The sequence below is a fragment of the Lampetra planeri genome, chromosome 6, assembly GCF_965212315.1.
Source record: "Lampetra planeri chromosome 6, kcLamPlan1.2.h2, whole genome shotgun sequence".
Classification (NCBI taxonomy): domain Eukaryota; kingdom Metazoa; phylum Chordata; class Hyperoartia; order Petromyzontiformes; family Petromyzontidae; genus Lampetra; species Lampetra planeri.
In genome coordinates, this window is record NC_136112.1 from 3,405,395 (window position 1) to 3,421,840 (window position 16,446).

Genomic DNA, 16,446 nt, shown 5'->3' on the forward strand with positions numbered 1-16,446 from the left:
AATAAATTATTTCCATTATTCGTTTCGTCGAATCCGCGTTTTGCCTTTTTTTTTTAAACGTCCCCCTTGTGTTTGTGTTTTTTCCCCCTCCTCCCTCCCTCTCTCGCTCGCTCTCTCTCTCTCGGCGCAGATCGATTCCCTGCTGTGGAGAAGTAAGGAGGCGGAAGCGGCTTTCCTCGGCCTCTACAAGAGGGTGGCAGACGCTCCAGGTATGGACCCTGCGTGCGACACGGTCACCCGACCTCGCTGGCCAACCGCGATCGCTCCTCCGTGCCGGGGGGGGGGGGATTGGAGATTCACACGCGGTCACCTTCAGCACCTCATCCCGCACCACCTCATACTGCACCGTTCCGCTCCGCGCATCCCATTCCGTGCGACGGGCCGGGTGCGTGCGGCGTGCGGGCGGGCGGACGGGCGGACGGGCGGGCGGCTGCTCGCGAGTGTGGACCCATTGTGCGCCGGTGTCGTGGGTGAACTTGACTGGCTGTCTGCGACGCGTGATGAATTCCCGCTGCTAACGCAGGCGGCGCTTTTTTCTTTTCCCCGGCGTGTGTTCACACGCACACACGCACGAGCGTGTGTGCGCCCGTGCGAGTGTGTGGCTTCTCCTCGGCAGTGCACACAGCCCTGTTGAACACGCTCTAAAATGACATCCAAATGTTTTTTTTTTCAACAGAAGCATTTACTGGTTTTGTTTTACCAGTTCCATTTGGGTTGTCACAGTTTCGTGACACTCGGCATGCAGTGTGGTGGGTTATGACGACGATGCTGATTATGATGATGTTTACAATTTTTACGATAACGATCGTATAGTCGTGATCTTGCCGAGAAAGCGTCGCTCGGTTAGTGGTGACACAATGAGCCAGCTGAATTGGGCATCGGTGACGGGATGTCGGTCGTACGGGACAGGCTCTTGGGTTTAAGGGAAGGCGTCGAGGCAATGTGGGCTCGGGGTCTGGGATCTAGAAAACTTGCGGACAAGTTGGCACGCGGCGGCTCATTGATATGCTTACGCCCACGATGGACGGATTGATTAATGCCTGCAATCCGCGATTATTGATTATTTATGGTAATTGGATGCTGTCTCACTTAGGATAATGGATCCGACATAAACTTTAGAAACGAGATGGTAAAAACAAGATGCTAAATTGATACCGGAATCGAATTAGGATCTAGAATCGTGACAATCGACTTTCTGTGGTGGTGGTGGTGGTTGTGAGCGGTAGTGTCGCGATAAGCGCGCTGCGCTCCGAACCCGGGGACCCGAGTTCGATTCCTGCTCACGACCAACACCAGTGACAATCATCTGAACCGATCCTGGGCCTCCCCTAGGTGGACACAGCCTCAAATGAGTACCTGGTGCGGCGTGTAAACATCACCACTCGGGAGACAAAGGCGGCCCGGCATGGTGCTGGCCACCCACTCCTTCGTGTGCCGTGCCGGCCTTCATTGGTGCTACTCGCTAACAGCACTTGCCCCAACAGTCCGTTAAGGCTATACGGGGAGAGCGGAGGGGGGGATCTTTGTCTTTGGTGCGGGCGAGGGCTGCAGAGGGTGAATTATTTACAGGCTCGGTGTGAAGAGCGGAATATCAAGCAGAATCGGGATGCGAGAACTTGAGGGGTTAGGGCACGGGGACGGCAAGGTACAGAGGTGTGGCCCGTCAGAAGATACCTAGGCCAGAAGAGGAGGGGGGCTTGGGTACCGAGATGATGATGATGATGATGGTCAGGAGAGAACTCAAGAGGCCAGGATAAGTCTCATGCGTCAAGAGTAAAAAATGGTAACAGCTAAAAATAAATTATTTGTAAAAACGTCGAGTAAATGAAGCAGACAGAAATTGGAGCAAAAAAATAATAATACCAAAGCGTCACATGAGAAATCTTGAAAATCAAGTCGTCATCATCCGTCATCGTCAATCAAAATCACCATCATCGCGCAACCATCCATTCATTCGCTCATCTGTTATCGTAACTTTTTATTTTCTAACCGGCCGAGAGCCCCATTGAGACTGGAGAGTCGTTTGAAAGGCGGATTTGGCCAGAGCAGACGAAACGGTTTCTCCTTGCGTGCAGCCTCCGGAGAGAAAAAACAACAACACAAACACCATTCTTTATTTATTTAAAAATACATCTACCCCCCAAAACACTGAGCCCACGTTATTTTGTGTTCGGTAACCGAGTCTCTGTGGTTCCCCTGTCGGAGAGAGCGGAGAGAAAAAAAAACCCCGGTTTGTGCCCTGCATCAGTCAAGAGTTGGTAACCCCCCCCCTCTTCACCCCTGCCCTCGGCATGACCGCGGCTCATTGGTAGTTCAACCGGCTCACGGGGTAGTTCAGCCGCAGCAGGGGAAGGAGAGGCAGTAGCTAGACAGAGTTGAATGCCACCTGAGCTAGAAATAGCCAGGGGCTGACTAACATCAGACGGATACCACGAGAGAAAGGGGAGAGCTACTGTACGCGTAAATGTATCTATGTTGAACTTCTTTCGCACCGTACGTCGCCGGCCGTGGTGTATTTATTGTAGGGTACAGAAGAGTAAAACCCCGGCAAGCCCAGGACATAGGTTGGAGCCCTGATCCAGCCAAGTGGAACGATCTGGCCAGGCGCGCTTTCAGTGAGAATCAATGTTAAAAAAGAAAGCTATCCCCAACACAATAACGCCATGTATTGTACAGTGTGGTGCAGATGTCTTGTGACCCCCCCCCCTCCCTCCATTTCATTCTCTAAAACTGAATATTGTATAAAGTAAGGTTTCTTTAAAACGGAAATGAATATGCAAAGGAGGAAAGAAAATGTTAGGGGTCAAATTAATTGGGGGGGTCACGAGACATCTAAACCCCCGCCCTGTGCAGTATGCGTGTGAATTGATTGTGTAATGTGTGCGCGTGTTGTTGTCACAGAACAAAACACACAAGTGTACTGTACGTGTGTATTCTCTGTACTTACGTGCGCTGGTGTTGATATACCATCAATCACCACCCCCCCCCCCCGATCGCCCCATCACCAACAGATTACCGCAAGTACATAAAATGTAACACTTTGAACTACATGACAAATTGTGCACAATTCAACGCGCTCGTGTGCATTTCATCACATCCGCTACATCACACAATGCACTGTAAAGTGTGAACTGTGCAAGTTACTTCATTACATTTATGAAATTCTTGCGCTTTAAATACTTCGATTTTATGTAATAGCTCATCTGGTGTGGCGCAATGCGAAATCCGGCTAGCTGGGGTCCGGCTGGATGTGAGTTTTTTTGTCTCCGAGATGATGATGATGCTGCTGCTGCTGCTGCTTATAATAATTATTTTTTCACAACTGAAAAAAAAAATCCAGAACTTTCTTTTTTATGTCCCGTGGAGAGTGATAGATTTCCCAGGATGATAGAAAAAAAGGTACCTTGAACAGAGAACGATTCTGGGACGGGTTTCCACACTGCCGTGCCAGCATTCTGCAAAGCCTTGCTCTCTGCCTCATTTGCTGTCGAACATCTGTTCGACTACTGGGCATCTGGGAACAAACAAAGAGCTTCATAGCTCATCGGATTTTTCCAGTAATAAATATTTGGATTGGTTATGAAATGGCAGAAGGCGTTGGGCAGGAGGAATCTAATGACATGAAAGAGGGGAGGACAAGAGACAGGCCGAGAGACACGATTATCCAGTTGTCCGTCAGGGTTATCGTCTGAACGTTTGTGACTGTCGGCGTGTGATATTAATCGGCCCTGCTGCTGCTGCTGCTGCAGGTAGCTTGTGTTTTGTGAGATTGTTGTTGTTGCTGCTGCGTATAATTGTTTTTCGTTGGACGGGCAATTTAATCGAAATGTTTGGGTTCAAGAGGCATGAAGTAGGTGTGTGTAGAGATGGATGGGTGGACAACATGGCCATTGTGAAAACAACACGTACAGTAGACTAAACAATAAGAAGATTGTGGCTGGTGTTTTGAATTTTATTTGTGTAGACATTTGTAAGTGAATTATGTGCCGACAGAAGTGTAAATGTAAAAAATGGAAATGCGATTTTAATGATGCAGTAATTATAAAACGTACATAAATGAGGGCATGAACAATTTTTGTTTAATTTTTTACCAGGTAAGGCCCACTGAGCTAATTTCGCTCTTTTTTTCAGAGACAAGCTGGCTATCACAAATGATAGCTCAACGAAAGTGGCTTACCGCGTTTGAAATTTAGAGCAGTCAAATAACTCTTAGAACGCATGATGTTCATTCTAAATGTGCAGGGGGGGGGGGGGAAACCGGGAAGGGACCCGGAGAAAAATAAAAGCATTGGCCAGTTACCAGGGACTGTATCAGCGCGCGGTAGAAACGCGACGATGCAAAACAACACCAGCAGCTCATCGGATAGGTAAATAAGGATGGTGAGGGGGGGGGAGGCGAACAAAAAAATCAATGGTGCCCTCATTGCTCATTTAATATTTTTCTCGAAACAAAGACAACGCACATGGGGAGGCGGCGGTGGCGGCGGCAGCTCCACGAACTCCGGGCCCACCAAATCACGGCGCCCTCCATCCCAGATTTTACCTCGTGCCGAAGGCCATGCATACCCTATTATGTGACCTAGATTGCTGGGTGCAGCGAGATGGGAATTATGCAGATGGCTGTGTCACACCAACTCCCTCCCCATTCCCTCCCTCCCTCCCCGCACAAGCACAGAACCCTTCACCCAACCTCCCACTCATCCCTTCCCTCCCTCCCTTACCTACCCACCTCCCTACACCCCAACCACTCTTCCTCTTTCTGGCATTCCGGTATTCCTGGAGGGATATTCCCAAAATAAATTGCCCAACGAAAGCGAGGCGGGGCGGCTTTTTTTTTTGGGGGGGGGGGGGGCAGGCGGCTCGCAGAGCCTGGTGAAGTAATTGGCGGACGCGGCTGGAGCAGCGTCTTGTTTGCTCCGTGCTTAATCGAGACACCTCTCTGTGTCTGTGTCTCTCTGTCTCTCAGCCACCCATCGCCGCTACCCCCAACACACCCCCCCAAGCAGCCTGCTTGCCCTGACTGCCTGTCCACTTGCCCTCCCCATCTCCCACCGCCACCCCCACCACTCCTTTCCCTGCCATGCCCTCCCCTCCCTGCCCTCCCTTCCCTTCCTCCCCGTGGCCATCCCTGTAATGCAAAGTACAGTGCGTGACCAAGTGCATTTGGAGCAAATTCGGCGAGACAGCCGTGGGAGCAGCACTCCGTGCATGCAGCCTTCTCCTCCTCCCATCAACGATGGAGAAACGGGGGGGCCGGGAGCGGGGGGGGGGCAGAGGTTTTTTTTTTGTCCTGCCACGCAAAGCAGACTGAATTTAAACCCGTTACGATGAAAAAGAAAGCGTCGATAGATTTTTTTAAAATTTGAAAAAAAATGGCCCCATTGATAACAAAAAACATTTGGGTGGGAAATAAATGCATAGAAGATTTTTGTAGTTTTAATTACCTTCAATTTTTTTTCAACGTTTCGTTTAACATAAATATTAATGTTACCTTGCTGCTGCTGCCGTTGTTGCTGTGGCTGCTAATATCTGCAGTATTTAAACACGACGTTAAGTATTGCAAACACACACACACGCACACAAAACCTCACCCACCCACACCGGCGGGCGGGCGGTGGCGGCGGCGTCGGCACACGATTGGTAAAAGATTTCTGCGCGCTCATTGATTTTATCTGAGCGGAGAGCGCTATCGATCGTGAATTTTCCCGTCTCCTGACGACAGGAGAGCAGCGATCCATACGCGGCGTCACATTGAGCGGCGATGGGGGTGGGTGGGTGGTGGGGTGGGGTGGGGATGGGTAGCCAGCCGCGCGTCGTCCGTGCTTTGCATTTCGTGGGGCAGTCCACGGCTTCCACTAAGGTGGGGGGGGGGCAGTGACGGTGACCGTGGCCATGGTGGTGGTGGTGCAGTGTGTTGTGTGGGGGATGGGGAGAGCGTGGCGATGCACAGGCGGCCGCTGGAGGGCTGAGAAGCAAAGAGGGAGAGAGAGAGAGTTGGGTAGGGGGGGGCCGTTTGGGTTGTGCTGTGGCTTGGGCCAAGCAAATGCTCTGAGGTGGAGATGGTGGTTGCAGGAGAAAGAGCTGGGAGGTGCGGTGATATGTTAAAATACTGCGACCTGGGAAAATGTTTCGCATTCTGCGTTTCATCACGGCCCTAGCCTTCAATGCTCGTTAGTGTTTTTGAAGACACATTCCAAACGAGTCATCTCTGGGTAAAGGGACCCCTCCCCCACCATTCCTCCCGTAGCCAACCATGACTGACCGCTTTCTCAAAGATCGACCCTGGCCCTTCTTCAACTGACCTTAACCCCCGACCGCTTTAGAAACCCTGACCTTAAACCTGACCCCAGCCCAGATGCTAATCCCCCTCCCCTACCCCTGACCAGTTTAGCCACGGCTTAACCATGGACCTTATCCCTAACACCAATCAACCCCAAACCCCCTGGCTTTTGTTCACGGGTTCCGTTGGCCCTTGTCACGCGCACTGCATTCCATTTTCCAGGAGGCGTTTTCTTTTCCCAGCAGCGCCTCTCTCGCGCCTCGACCTGTCCGTTAAATTGGCGTCCGTGCCACGGCTCCTTTTCGGACATTAATCGCACTGCTTTGAAAGGTTGCCACGCCCCACTGCGAGTCAGCAGCAAACCGCTGTCGCAGGTGTGGTGCTTTTCGAGCAGCACCCACCCGCCCGCACACGCCAATCAGAACGCGTGCCCCAGCTGCACGATTCGCTGCACTCTCCCTTCCTGCGATCGGAACGGCACGCTACACCCTCCCTTCCCACGCTCTGCACTATCCCTTCCCATGATCCACACATTCACTGCACCCTCCCTGCTAGCTGCACCATCGCTACACCCTCCCTTCCCACGCTCTGCGCTATCCCTTCCCATGATCCACACATTCACTGCACCCTCCCTGCTAGCTGCACCATCGCTACACACTCCCTTCCCACGCTCTGCGCTATCCCTTCCCATGATCCACACATTCACTGCACCCTCCCTGCTAGCTGCACCATCGCTACACACTCCCTTCCCACGCTCTGCACTATCCCTTCCCATGATCCACACATTCACTGCACCCTCCCTGCTAGCTGCACCATCGCTACACACTCCCTTCCCACGCTCTGCGCTATCCCTTCCCATGATCCACACATTCACTGCACCCTCCCTGCTAGCTGCACCATCGCTACACCCTCCCTTCCCACGCTCTGCACTATCCCTTCCCATGATCCACACATTCACTGCACCCTCCCTGCTAGCTGCACCATCGCTACACCCTCCCTTCCCACGCTCTGCACTATCCCTTCCCATGATCCACACATTCACTGCACCCTCCCTGCTAGCTGCACCATCGCTACACCCTCCCTTCCCACGCTCTGCACTATCCCTTCCCATGATCCACACATTCACTGCACCCTCCCTGCTAGCTGCACCATCGCTACACACTCCCTTCCCACGCTCTGCACTATCCCTTTCCATGATCCAAAAATTCACTGCACCCTCCCTGCTAGCTGCACCATCGCTACACCCTCCCTTCCCACGCTCTGCACCCTTTCTGAACAGTCCCCATGATCCACACACTCGCTGCGATCTGCGATATCGCTACACACTCCCTTCCCATGATCTGCACACTTGCTGCACATTCCCTTCCTGCGATTTGTACGGTCACTGCACACTCCCTATGATCTTAAAACTCTGCACTCTCCCTTCTCGTGAGCTGCACCTTGCTGCACGATACCTTCACCTGTGATCTGCACATCCTCAACATGCTCCCTCCCCGCGACATGTACGCTCGCTGCGAAAAAACTCGCTGCATTCTCGCAGCATGCATATTTAAGTCTCTTTTGACTGCCATGCTGCACTTGAGCTGCAAGAGGGAGGTCATGTGACTTGTCCGCCCCAGCAAAAGAACAACAATAAGAACATTTGGCACTGAAATACCATTTCGGTGACATTTTTGCACGGCAATCTGCTCTGCTCCCTCGCGTCTCTTTTTATCGTCATTACCGGCTCTCCTCGCGCAGGAAACACACGTCTCTTGTCAGCGGGTAATGAAAATGACTAACTTGCTAACTCGTAGCAAAAACGCAACACCGTTCTTCGGTACGTACGTATGTTAAACTTCTTTCGCACAGTGCGTTGCCACGCGTGCTAATTGGAGGTTCAAATAGGTGTCATTTAAACCAATTTTTTTAACACGTTCTAAACCTTCCCTGGAAGCCTCACTCGCAGTCGGTCCGAAGGCCATTTTTTATGACTGCCTTGCACGAGGATGTGGAGAAATGTATTTTTTCAGGAACGAGTGAAGTTTCGGAAGGAAACCGGAAGACACGGAGAAAACCCGCACGCACGTACGAGTAGGGATAACGCTCGAAGGTCCGCACAGATGGGTTCACGAGGCCCGCTTGCTGTACTTTCACCTCCTAGAAATCTATGCGGTCCACCGACCCTCGGATTCACTGGGATGCCGTGTGGACCCACATTTTTCTCGTATGTTAGCATTGGTGCGCCAGTGATTTTACATTTTTTACGTATCAATTTACTTTAAAATTTTAGAAAAATTTTTTTGGTTCAATTACTTATGTAAGCTCCGCCACCCCGGACTCTTGAATACTCGCTTTTGATTCTGTACACCGGTGTTTTGGGGCCACCAGGTCTGCCTGCAAAGCCTGCGTTAGTCGTGAACAGGACACAGATGTTTACGTTTCAAAGCTGCGCCGCGGGTAGGGTGGCGGGGGGGGATTTTTTGTGCGTGCGCGTAAAGAGAGCACAGAGGCTGCACGTGTAATAAAACGGCCTCCGTGCAGCCACGTGTGACGCTGAGCGTTGGGTTACACGGGCGTGGGGCCGGCCTCTCCAACCCCGCCGTGGCCCCCCTCTCTCCTCTTTTTGTCCTTCATAAACAATTTTTTACTTTACCAGGTAAAGCTACTATATAGCACTTTTTTTCTTTATCAGCTGCGACCTGACTAATCGCGAATGATAGCTCGAAATGAAGTGGCGCCTAACGTCACGTAGAAATTCATTGCAGCCAAATATATTCTAAAACGCGTGACGTTGATTCCAAATGTGGGAGGGAAAAAAAGCAGATGACCCTGAGAAAAATCCATGCTACCACAGAGAGAGAGAGACGCGCAAACTCCAAATATATAGCAAGTGTCAGGGTGGGGATGGAACCCACGAACTCCTGTATACCAGGCGAGGGGGTTAACGGTCGGTCTGTCAGTCGGTTCGTCGCGTGCAAAACCGCTTCCCTCCCGTCGGTCTTGAGAAATGTTTGCACTGAACTGTAGTCCTCTGCTCCCTCGTGTGAGTTTTCTTGTGGTAGGTAGGCCAGCTCTCCCCTTGCACAAGGATCTTGTTGTTCTCACTCGGGAGTTAAAACCGTTTCGCTCCTCTACCTAGCGAGTCGACGAGTCGTCACGAGTCAGCGTTCGTGTCGTTTCTCGTTCAGTTTGTTTGTCTTTCCCACCTGTATACTTTTCACGTGCGCACCATGGGCCTGAACGTGACTTGAGCGTGCCATTTGCACATCCTCGGCAACATTTCCGATACAGTTGGTCACTCGCACGCACCATTATAAATGCGTGTATCGTGTGCGTAACAATCGACTTTAATCTGTGAACCGATGCATCGTTGCTCAACCAGTTTGTTCCTGATGCGATATCAAGGTTGCTGTTCGGTATGAAAATAGCCGCGGCGACGTATGAACACAGAGCTTAAACTATAAAAATAAAACGTTCATTTACGGGCCGGTGTCACTCTACTGCTGAATTAAGGTCGGTGAACGGTGTGCCCAAGACCGGTTCAGAAATCACTCCGCCTCGGATGTTAGCTGTGGACTGTGGAACGGAACTCAGGTCGCCAGGTTCCACAACGCAGTGTGCTAACCTCGGCACCGCTTGCTAGCTCTTACACGACACCTCTTACACACACACATACGGTGGATTAAAAAAACAACGGGATCTCAATCTGCAAACGGTTGCGCTCGTATTAACGTACGTAACCCCTTTTCCCTTTCCAAATGCTGCGTGCCAATCGCATTGCCGCCCGTCCAAGTCTGCGTTGCCCCAGCGCCAGTCTACCCCGGCCGACAGGTTGAGTCAGGAGCGGCGCGCGTCGTCATCTTCATTTCATTTTGCGTCAACGTCGATCTGCTTTCTCCTGCGGCCGATTGCAGTCATGATGTGGTGGCCTCGCGCGGGCGCGGCTTGAACCAAAGGCGGCCTTTAAACTAAAATAACAACATTGGGGACGTGTCCTTCGTCAGACCCCACCTTCGCGACCCGAGATGAGCAGCTTAATTTTTGGGTTTTTTGTTCTCTTTTGGTTTCGAATAGGTGGGGGGGGGGGGGAGACTGGATTCAGAAAGCGAGCTCTCGATTTCATGAACGATCGCGATCGAGCTGGTAGTTATCGTCAATGGCCGTGCTAACGAGGGGACGCTGACAAGGAAATGTGGCGGCGGCAGCGGAAGACGTCGCGGCAAAAGTGCAAATTTAAAATGCATTCTTAACTTAATAGCATCACCAAGCGGCATTTTCTCCAGTAGTGCGTGCGGAGGGGGGGGGGAAGGAAAGAGAATAACCCGGCGGATTTCTAAGTGCGTCAAAGCCACGTATGACTCGCGCAACACGGTGGGGGAGTAACGCGAAAAGAAAGTTTCACGTGTAAATATTTCAGTCTCGCCACCGTTGTGGACCGCTTAAATCGGTGGCGGGGGGGAGGTGGGGGGGGGGCCCGCCGGGTGACCGGGTTGTGCCTTAAAGGTGCACCTTAACGGAGTGCTAATGAGCCGTCGTACACACACACACTAGAGCTTTACGAGCATCAAACTTCTCATCGCAATTAAACGGGCCGACGCGTTTTTCGGTTGCTGGGAGGCTTTTACGAGACATTGTTTTTTTCAACCTCCATCCCACCCCCCTACCATTTCCAAATGTACGGCGGACGATTAAAATTAAGTGCGGGAGATTTTCTGGCCCAGGGCTACAGCTGGAGTGTGCTGCTCATGGAGTGTGCCCCCCCCCTTGCCCCCCATTCTTCGAATGTGTGCCCATCCCATCCCTCTCTCTCTCCTTGCCCACATCCATATTTCTGTCTTCCTTCCTGCCTGCCTGCCTGTTCATCCATTCTGCCCATGCTTCTGTCTGTCTGTCCACCCGTTCGTCGGTTCATCTGCACTTTTACCGTCCGTCCATCTGCTTCTCTGTCCATCTGTCTGTCAGCACAGGGCAGATGCACACATCCATCTGTACATCCGTCCGTAGTTCTGTATGTTTGTCCGTTCTGTCTCGCCGTCTACCGGTCTGTCCATCCATCCACCTGCCTGCCAGCCCCCATTATTAACCTGGTCGACATTACTGGCCTTAGTTTTGAGGTTTCCACAGCCTTGTCCGTCTGTCCTCTCATTTCATCCGTCCCATGTAAAGCTGTACATGCCTGTCCGTCCATTATTCTGTCCCGACCGTTCCAACTTCCATCCATGCATCCATCTCTCCGTCCGTCTGTCCATCTGTCTGTCTCTCTTCCGCACACCTCCGTCGCATGTCTGCTCAATGGTTTATTCGTAAGATTCAACAACAACAACAACGCCCAGGGCTCTCAGAGCCAAACTAAGGCACCCCGGTGAGCTGGAGGACATAACACTTATTATAGTGGAACACGACACCCGCGTATTATTACAAAGAGCTCAGTGCTCCCCATTCCTCCGGTGTCATTCCACGATCCTTTGTTTGGGGAGGGGGGAGCGAGAGGGAAACAATAAATAATTAAATAACCAATGCCCCACACCGTGTCTCCTGCAACAACACCCTGGGCCGCTGGTTTCGCTACCTCCGAAAGATGTGAAATGATATCCGCTCGTCCCAAAAAACTTATTTTCGCATGTCGAGCGATTTCCTTCCCCCACCACGTCACCCCCCCTCGTCACCCCCCCCCCTCCTCATCTCACCCCCCCCCCCGCTCCCACTGCTGGCAAACCGTGGCCCCTTGCCCTGTTGGTGTAAGCGCTGCCGCCTCGGGGAGCGATACAGTGCGGGGGTAGCTTCTAAATAAAGGACATTAATATGCATTGGAATTGCAGCGCGGGGCGCTGCACGTGGGATGCAGTCCCCTGCCCATTCTCGCTTTCAGTCGGATGTGTGCTCGCGCACAACCGCGTGCGCATGGGGAGCGGTGGGACGGTGGTTAGCGCTACGGTGTGGTGGTTAGCGCTACGGTGTGGTGGTTAGCGCTACGGTGTGGTGGTTAGCGCTACGGTGTGGTGGTGGTTAGCGCTACGGTGTGGTGGTGGTTAGCGCTACGCTGCGCTACGAACCCGCGACCCGAGTTCGATTTCAGCTGACGGCCGCCCACCAACACCCAGCGACGATTATCTGAACCGGTCGTGGGCCTCTCCCCCCCCCCTCCCCTAGGTCGACTCGGCCTTAAATGAGTACCCAGTGCAATGTGTAAATGTCGCCACTTGGGGAAACAAAGGCGGGCCGGGCGTGGTGTTGGTCACACCACCCCCTCGTGTGCCGTGCCGGCCTTCATAGGTGCTGCTCGCTGGCAGCACTTTGCCCCAGTCTGTTAAGGCTACACTGGGGGTCTTTGTCTGCCAGGCATTCCACAGCAGCCTTCGTGCGCCTCGCTCTGCCTTCTGTCGCACGTGACCCGTGCACTCCCCGCTCTGCCTGCTGCTAGCCATCATCGTCACAGTCGTCATCGTCATAGTCGTCATCATCTTTCCATTCCCTCTGCGTATCTCAGTCCCTCGTCTTCTCTGTCCGTGCCAATTCGCCTGATTATCCTCTCCCTCGTGTCTCTCCGCACTCCATTGTTAACCAAAGAGAGCCCTCTTTGAAGGTGGTGGTGTCAGTGTTGTCCGTGCGTCTGCGTGTCTACCTGCCGATCCGTTGCGTCTATTTTGCTTGCGAGTATTGTAAGTCTGCCCGGCTCGCTTCACGCCTGCCAAACCACCGCCAACACCGGTGACAATTATTTGAACCGGTACCTGGGCCTCCCCGAGGTCGAGTCGGCATCAAATGAGTACCTGTTGCGGTGTTTAAACGTCACCACTGGGGGAGACAAAGGCGGCCGGGCGTGGTGTCGGCCACCCACCTCCTCGTCGTTTGCCGTGCCGGCCTTCATAGGTCCTGCTACTCGCTACTCATTGAGGCTATTCGGGGGATCTTTGTCTTTTGTGTTTGTCCCTACCTGTCTGTAAGCCTACCTCTTTAATTGTCTGCCTGCAAATACTGAATGTGAATATCCCTCCCCGCCTATCTTCTTTGCGCGCACCGTGTTGTCTGCTCGCACTCCATGGGCCCTGTGGCCTTTCCTGCCTGTGCACGTCGAGGTGCGTCGGTCGGCATGTCCGTCTTGCTTCCACCCCACCTCATCTCATCCCCCCCCCACCTCCCCGTGTCTCTCCCACACTCCCTCCTGTGCGTGCGTGCGAGGGCGTGCGGGAACCCGCTGGCTCCGAGGCGGTGGCGGAGGAGGAGATGGCCCTCCCCGCTACGCTAATTGCCAGATGAATAATTAGCGGCGAAATCGCGCCTCATTTGTCTAATGGGGCCGGCGGAGGTTAATGATGTAACAGGCTAATTACATTACCCTCAGGAGTCTTTTACTGTGTAACCGCCCGCGTGGGGCGCCCGGCACGCTCCGCGCGGCATAATCATCATCCGCTACTCGCGAGGAAACCCTCCCTCCCTGCCTCCACCACCACCACCTCCTCCTCCTCCACCACCACCTCCTCCTCCACCTCCCCCAGCAGCCACAGCCTGCCCGCCACAACTCCTCTGCCGTTCAACGCGGCGGTTTTTTTTGTTCATTTCACAAGACTTTTTTTATGCCCAGAAAATGTTCGCATCATTACATTTTAGATTTTGTTAAAATTTCAACCGTATCAAAAGGCTGGCAGTGAAATAAAATAAAAAAAAATCTTCCATTTCTTTTTTTCTCCCCGTTTGGTCTATCCTTCGCACTGCTATTCCCAAGTCTCCTTCCAGCCGCCAAATGTTCAGTGTTTTAAAAAAAATATATAAAAGAGTGTGGGACTGCGTGTGCAGTGTCGATACGCGCGCGTGCGCGTCTTGCGTTGCACAATTGCCAGCGGGATATTTTTACCTTGAGGGTTTGTTGGCCAAAAAGGTTGTAATTTTTTTTCTTCCCATTTAGAAACGTTTCTCAGTTCCTAGTTTTTTTTACTTTCCTTCTTGGAAAGGTTTATTGCTCGCCACTTTAGTTTATTTTAGACTCCGAATATATATTTCTCGTTTGTGTTAATAACAAAAAACGATTGCTATAATAATTAATTGATACACGCTTATGTTCAATAAGAGATTAGTCAAACATCCCAAGGATAACTCTCGTCAAATCCAGGTATATATTATTATAATTACGTAAACTTGTAACAATACGCTCATTCTCGAGGAGAGATTACGACTTGGAGGCACGAAGGAGCCAAAGACGAGCATGAAGGCAGCAGCAGCAGCAGCCAGCACCAAATCCCCCCCCCCCTCCTTCCTCAAAGCTCTGCGGACCGCTATATATTAAGATGTTACCGGCCAATTCATGAGCATTTACCGTGTGGTAGGAAAACCAGAGCAGCCCGAGAACACCCACGCATGCAAAGGGGGGGGGGGGGGCGGGGGGCAACCCTCTGTCCCATGCAGATAGAGCAGGTGGGAGTCCACCTTTGCTGTACTGCCTTCTAGCAAGCCAGGGTATGGCCACTTCTTGTCACCCACGGACTGGGAGGGAGTTTCACGACGCGAGTGATTCACAAACCCTCGCCTGTACAGTGCTGTACGTGTGTATGTAAAATTACTTTTGACAGGGTATGTAGGCAACTGTGCTCGTCGGAGGTGCGGGGGAAAAACAACAAACGAAACACAAAAAAGCAGTTAGAAAGAAAGGAGTTTTCAATCGAGATTTAAAAGTGCATAGCTCCAGTGGCTTTCTAATATCGGAAGGAAGAGCGTTCCAGACAGCCGCAGAAGCGCATCTGAAAGCACGCGATGCGGTGGCCATCTTTGTTTGGTGGGTAGCTAAAGGCCTCTACGAGGATGACCGGCGTTCACGTGATGGTTAACGCTCCTTCACCAGATCAGCAAGGTATCGTGGTTTATTTGTGGCGTTACAGAAGCCGCCTATCCGAGCTTTCAGTCTGGCACGTGCGCTCGTGTTGGCGCTTGAGAATGAATTTTTTTTTTTAATCTTGCGTTTGGAGGAAGGATCCCCGGCGGTGTGATGTGGTAGCCCAGATTGACAATGACCGACCCGTGGGGGGGGGGGGGGGGGGGCCCCCTTCCCCCAAGCACCTTCCGGGTTGACGGCGGCAGCTGGATCGGCCGCCCTGCCGATGCCCACGCTCGCCATCGAGTGTCGCGGAGACAAAGTAGAGCGTTCGGCAATTAAAGCATAATGATGCAATTAGGTGCCAACTGAACTTTGTTAGCCACTTTAAATAAACTACTCTCAATTTAGCGTCCCTTTTAAACATTTTGTACGTATGTAATCAAGTCAAAATTAGCGAGTAAATGGGGGTAATTGCCCTGAAAGCGATACGAGGCACCGCGTATGCCAATGCCGGCTGACCCAGGGCATCTGTGCGGGAGGGGGGGGGAGTGGACGCAGATTTGGGTACAGCTCGGCACGTACGTCTGCACCTGTACCCGCACGTCTGCTCGTGTACGAAGCCCAAGCAGCTTACGTTCGGCCGGATAGAGGGGGCTAAACGGGCGCGGCACGGGCTCGAGAACAGATGGGCTTGACCGTGGTACGGGATGATGCGGAGCCGATCGGACTTGCCGATGACTGATGCCAGCGGTGTTAAGATAAGAGGCTCGCGAAGGACGCTACTGGTCAGTTGGAGGCAGTCGCCCTCCAGGAGCGACGCTCGCAACGACGAGCAGAGCACCGGGCGGCTAAAACACAGCAAGTTGGCACAGTGAGAAAGAGCACATCTGCAAGTTCATCTCAGTTTAACTCCCAATAGCCGAGTTCTGTCCCGTGACCTCCTACCGAGCGGTGTTATGACACTTCGGATAAGCCTCACAGTGCACCTGGTCTGGCACAAGCACCGTGGTGACATCACCGCAAACTTAAGTGGTGAGCGAGGGTTGTTGTCGTTGTGAGCTTACGTGCAAATCCGCCCTTCAGTCGGCGCCAACCACAGTGGTGCCGCTGAGTGACGAACTGTCGCGATTCGGGGGTGGGTCAGGATCCCATCAGAAACTCTTATTCTTTTTTACCTTGTGATGATTATAAGCAGCCGCGAGTGGCTGCATATGAACCCATTAACAGTGTGTATGACTCGCAAAAAAACATCAATTCTGGAACACGTGATTCAAAATGCACGTATCGCGGGCTTTAGAAACGATTGTAAACATAATCAGAATCTTTATTGACACTGGAGGAATCTGATGAGCTCTAGAGCTCTTTTTCACAGATGTCT

General features: G+C 52.2%; 1 protein-coding gene across 6 annotated transcripts in view; it reads left to right on the forward strand.

Moving 5' to 3' along the window:
- Nucleotides 1-16,446, forward strand: part of LOC144719406 (homeobox protein cut-like 1) — a 205,525-nt gene that overhangs the window by 111,689 nt on the left and 77,390 nt on the right. For all 6 annotated transcript variants that reach the window (XM_078595289.1, XM_078595293.1, XM_078595290.1 and 3 more), the window contains one exon: nt 131-209. In XM_078595289.1, coding sequence (XP_078451415.1) covers nt 131-209 — 79 coding nt within the window. The remainder of the gene's footprint in view (nt 1-130; nt 210-16,446) is intronic.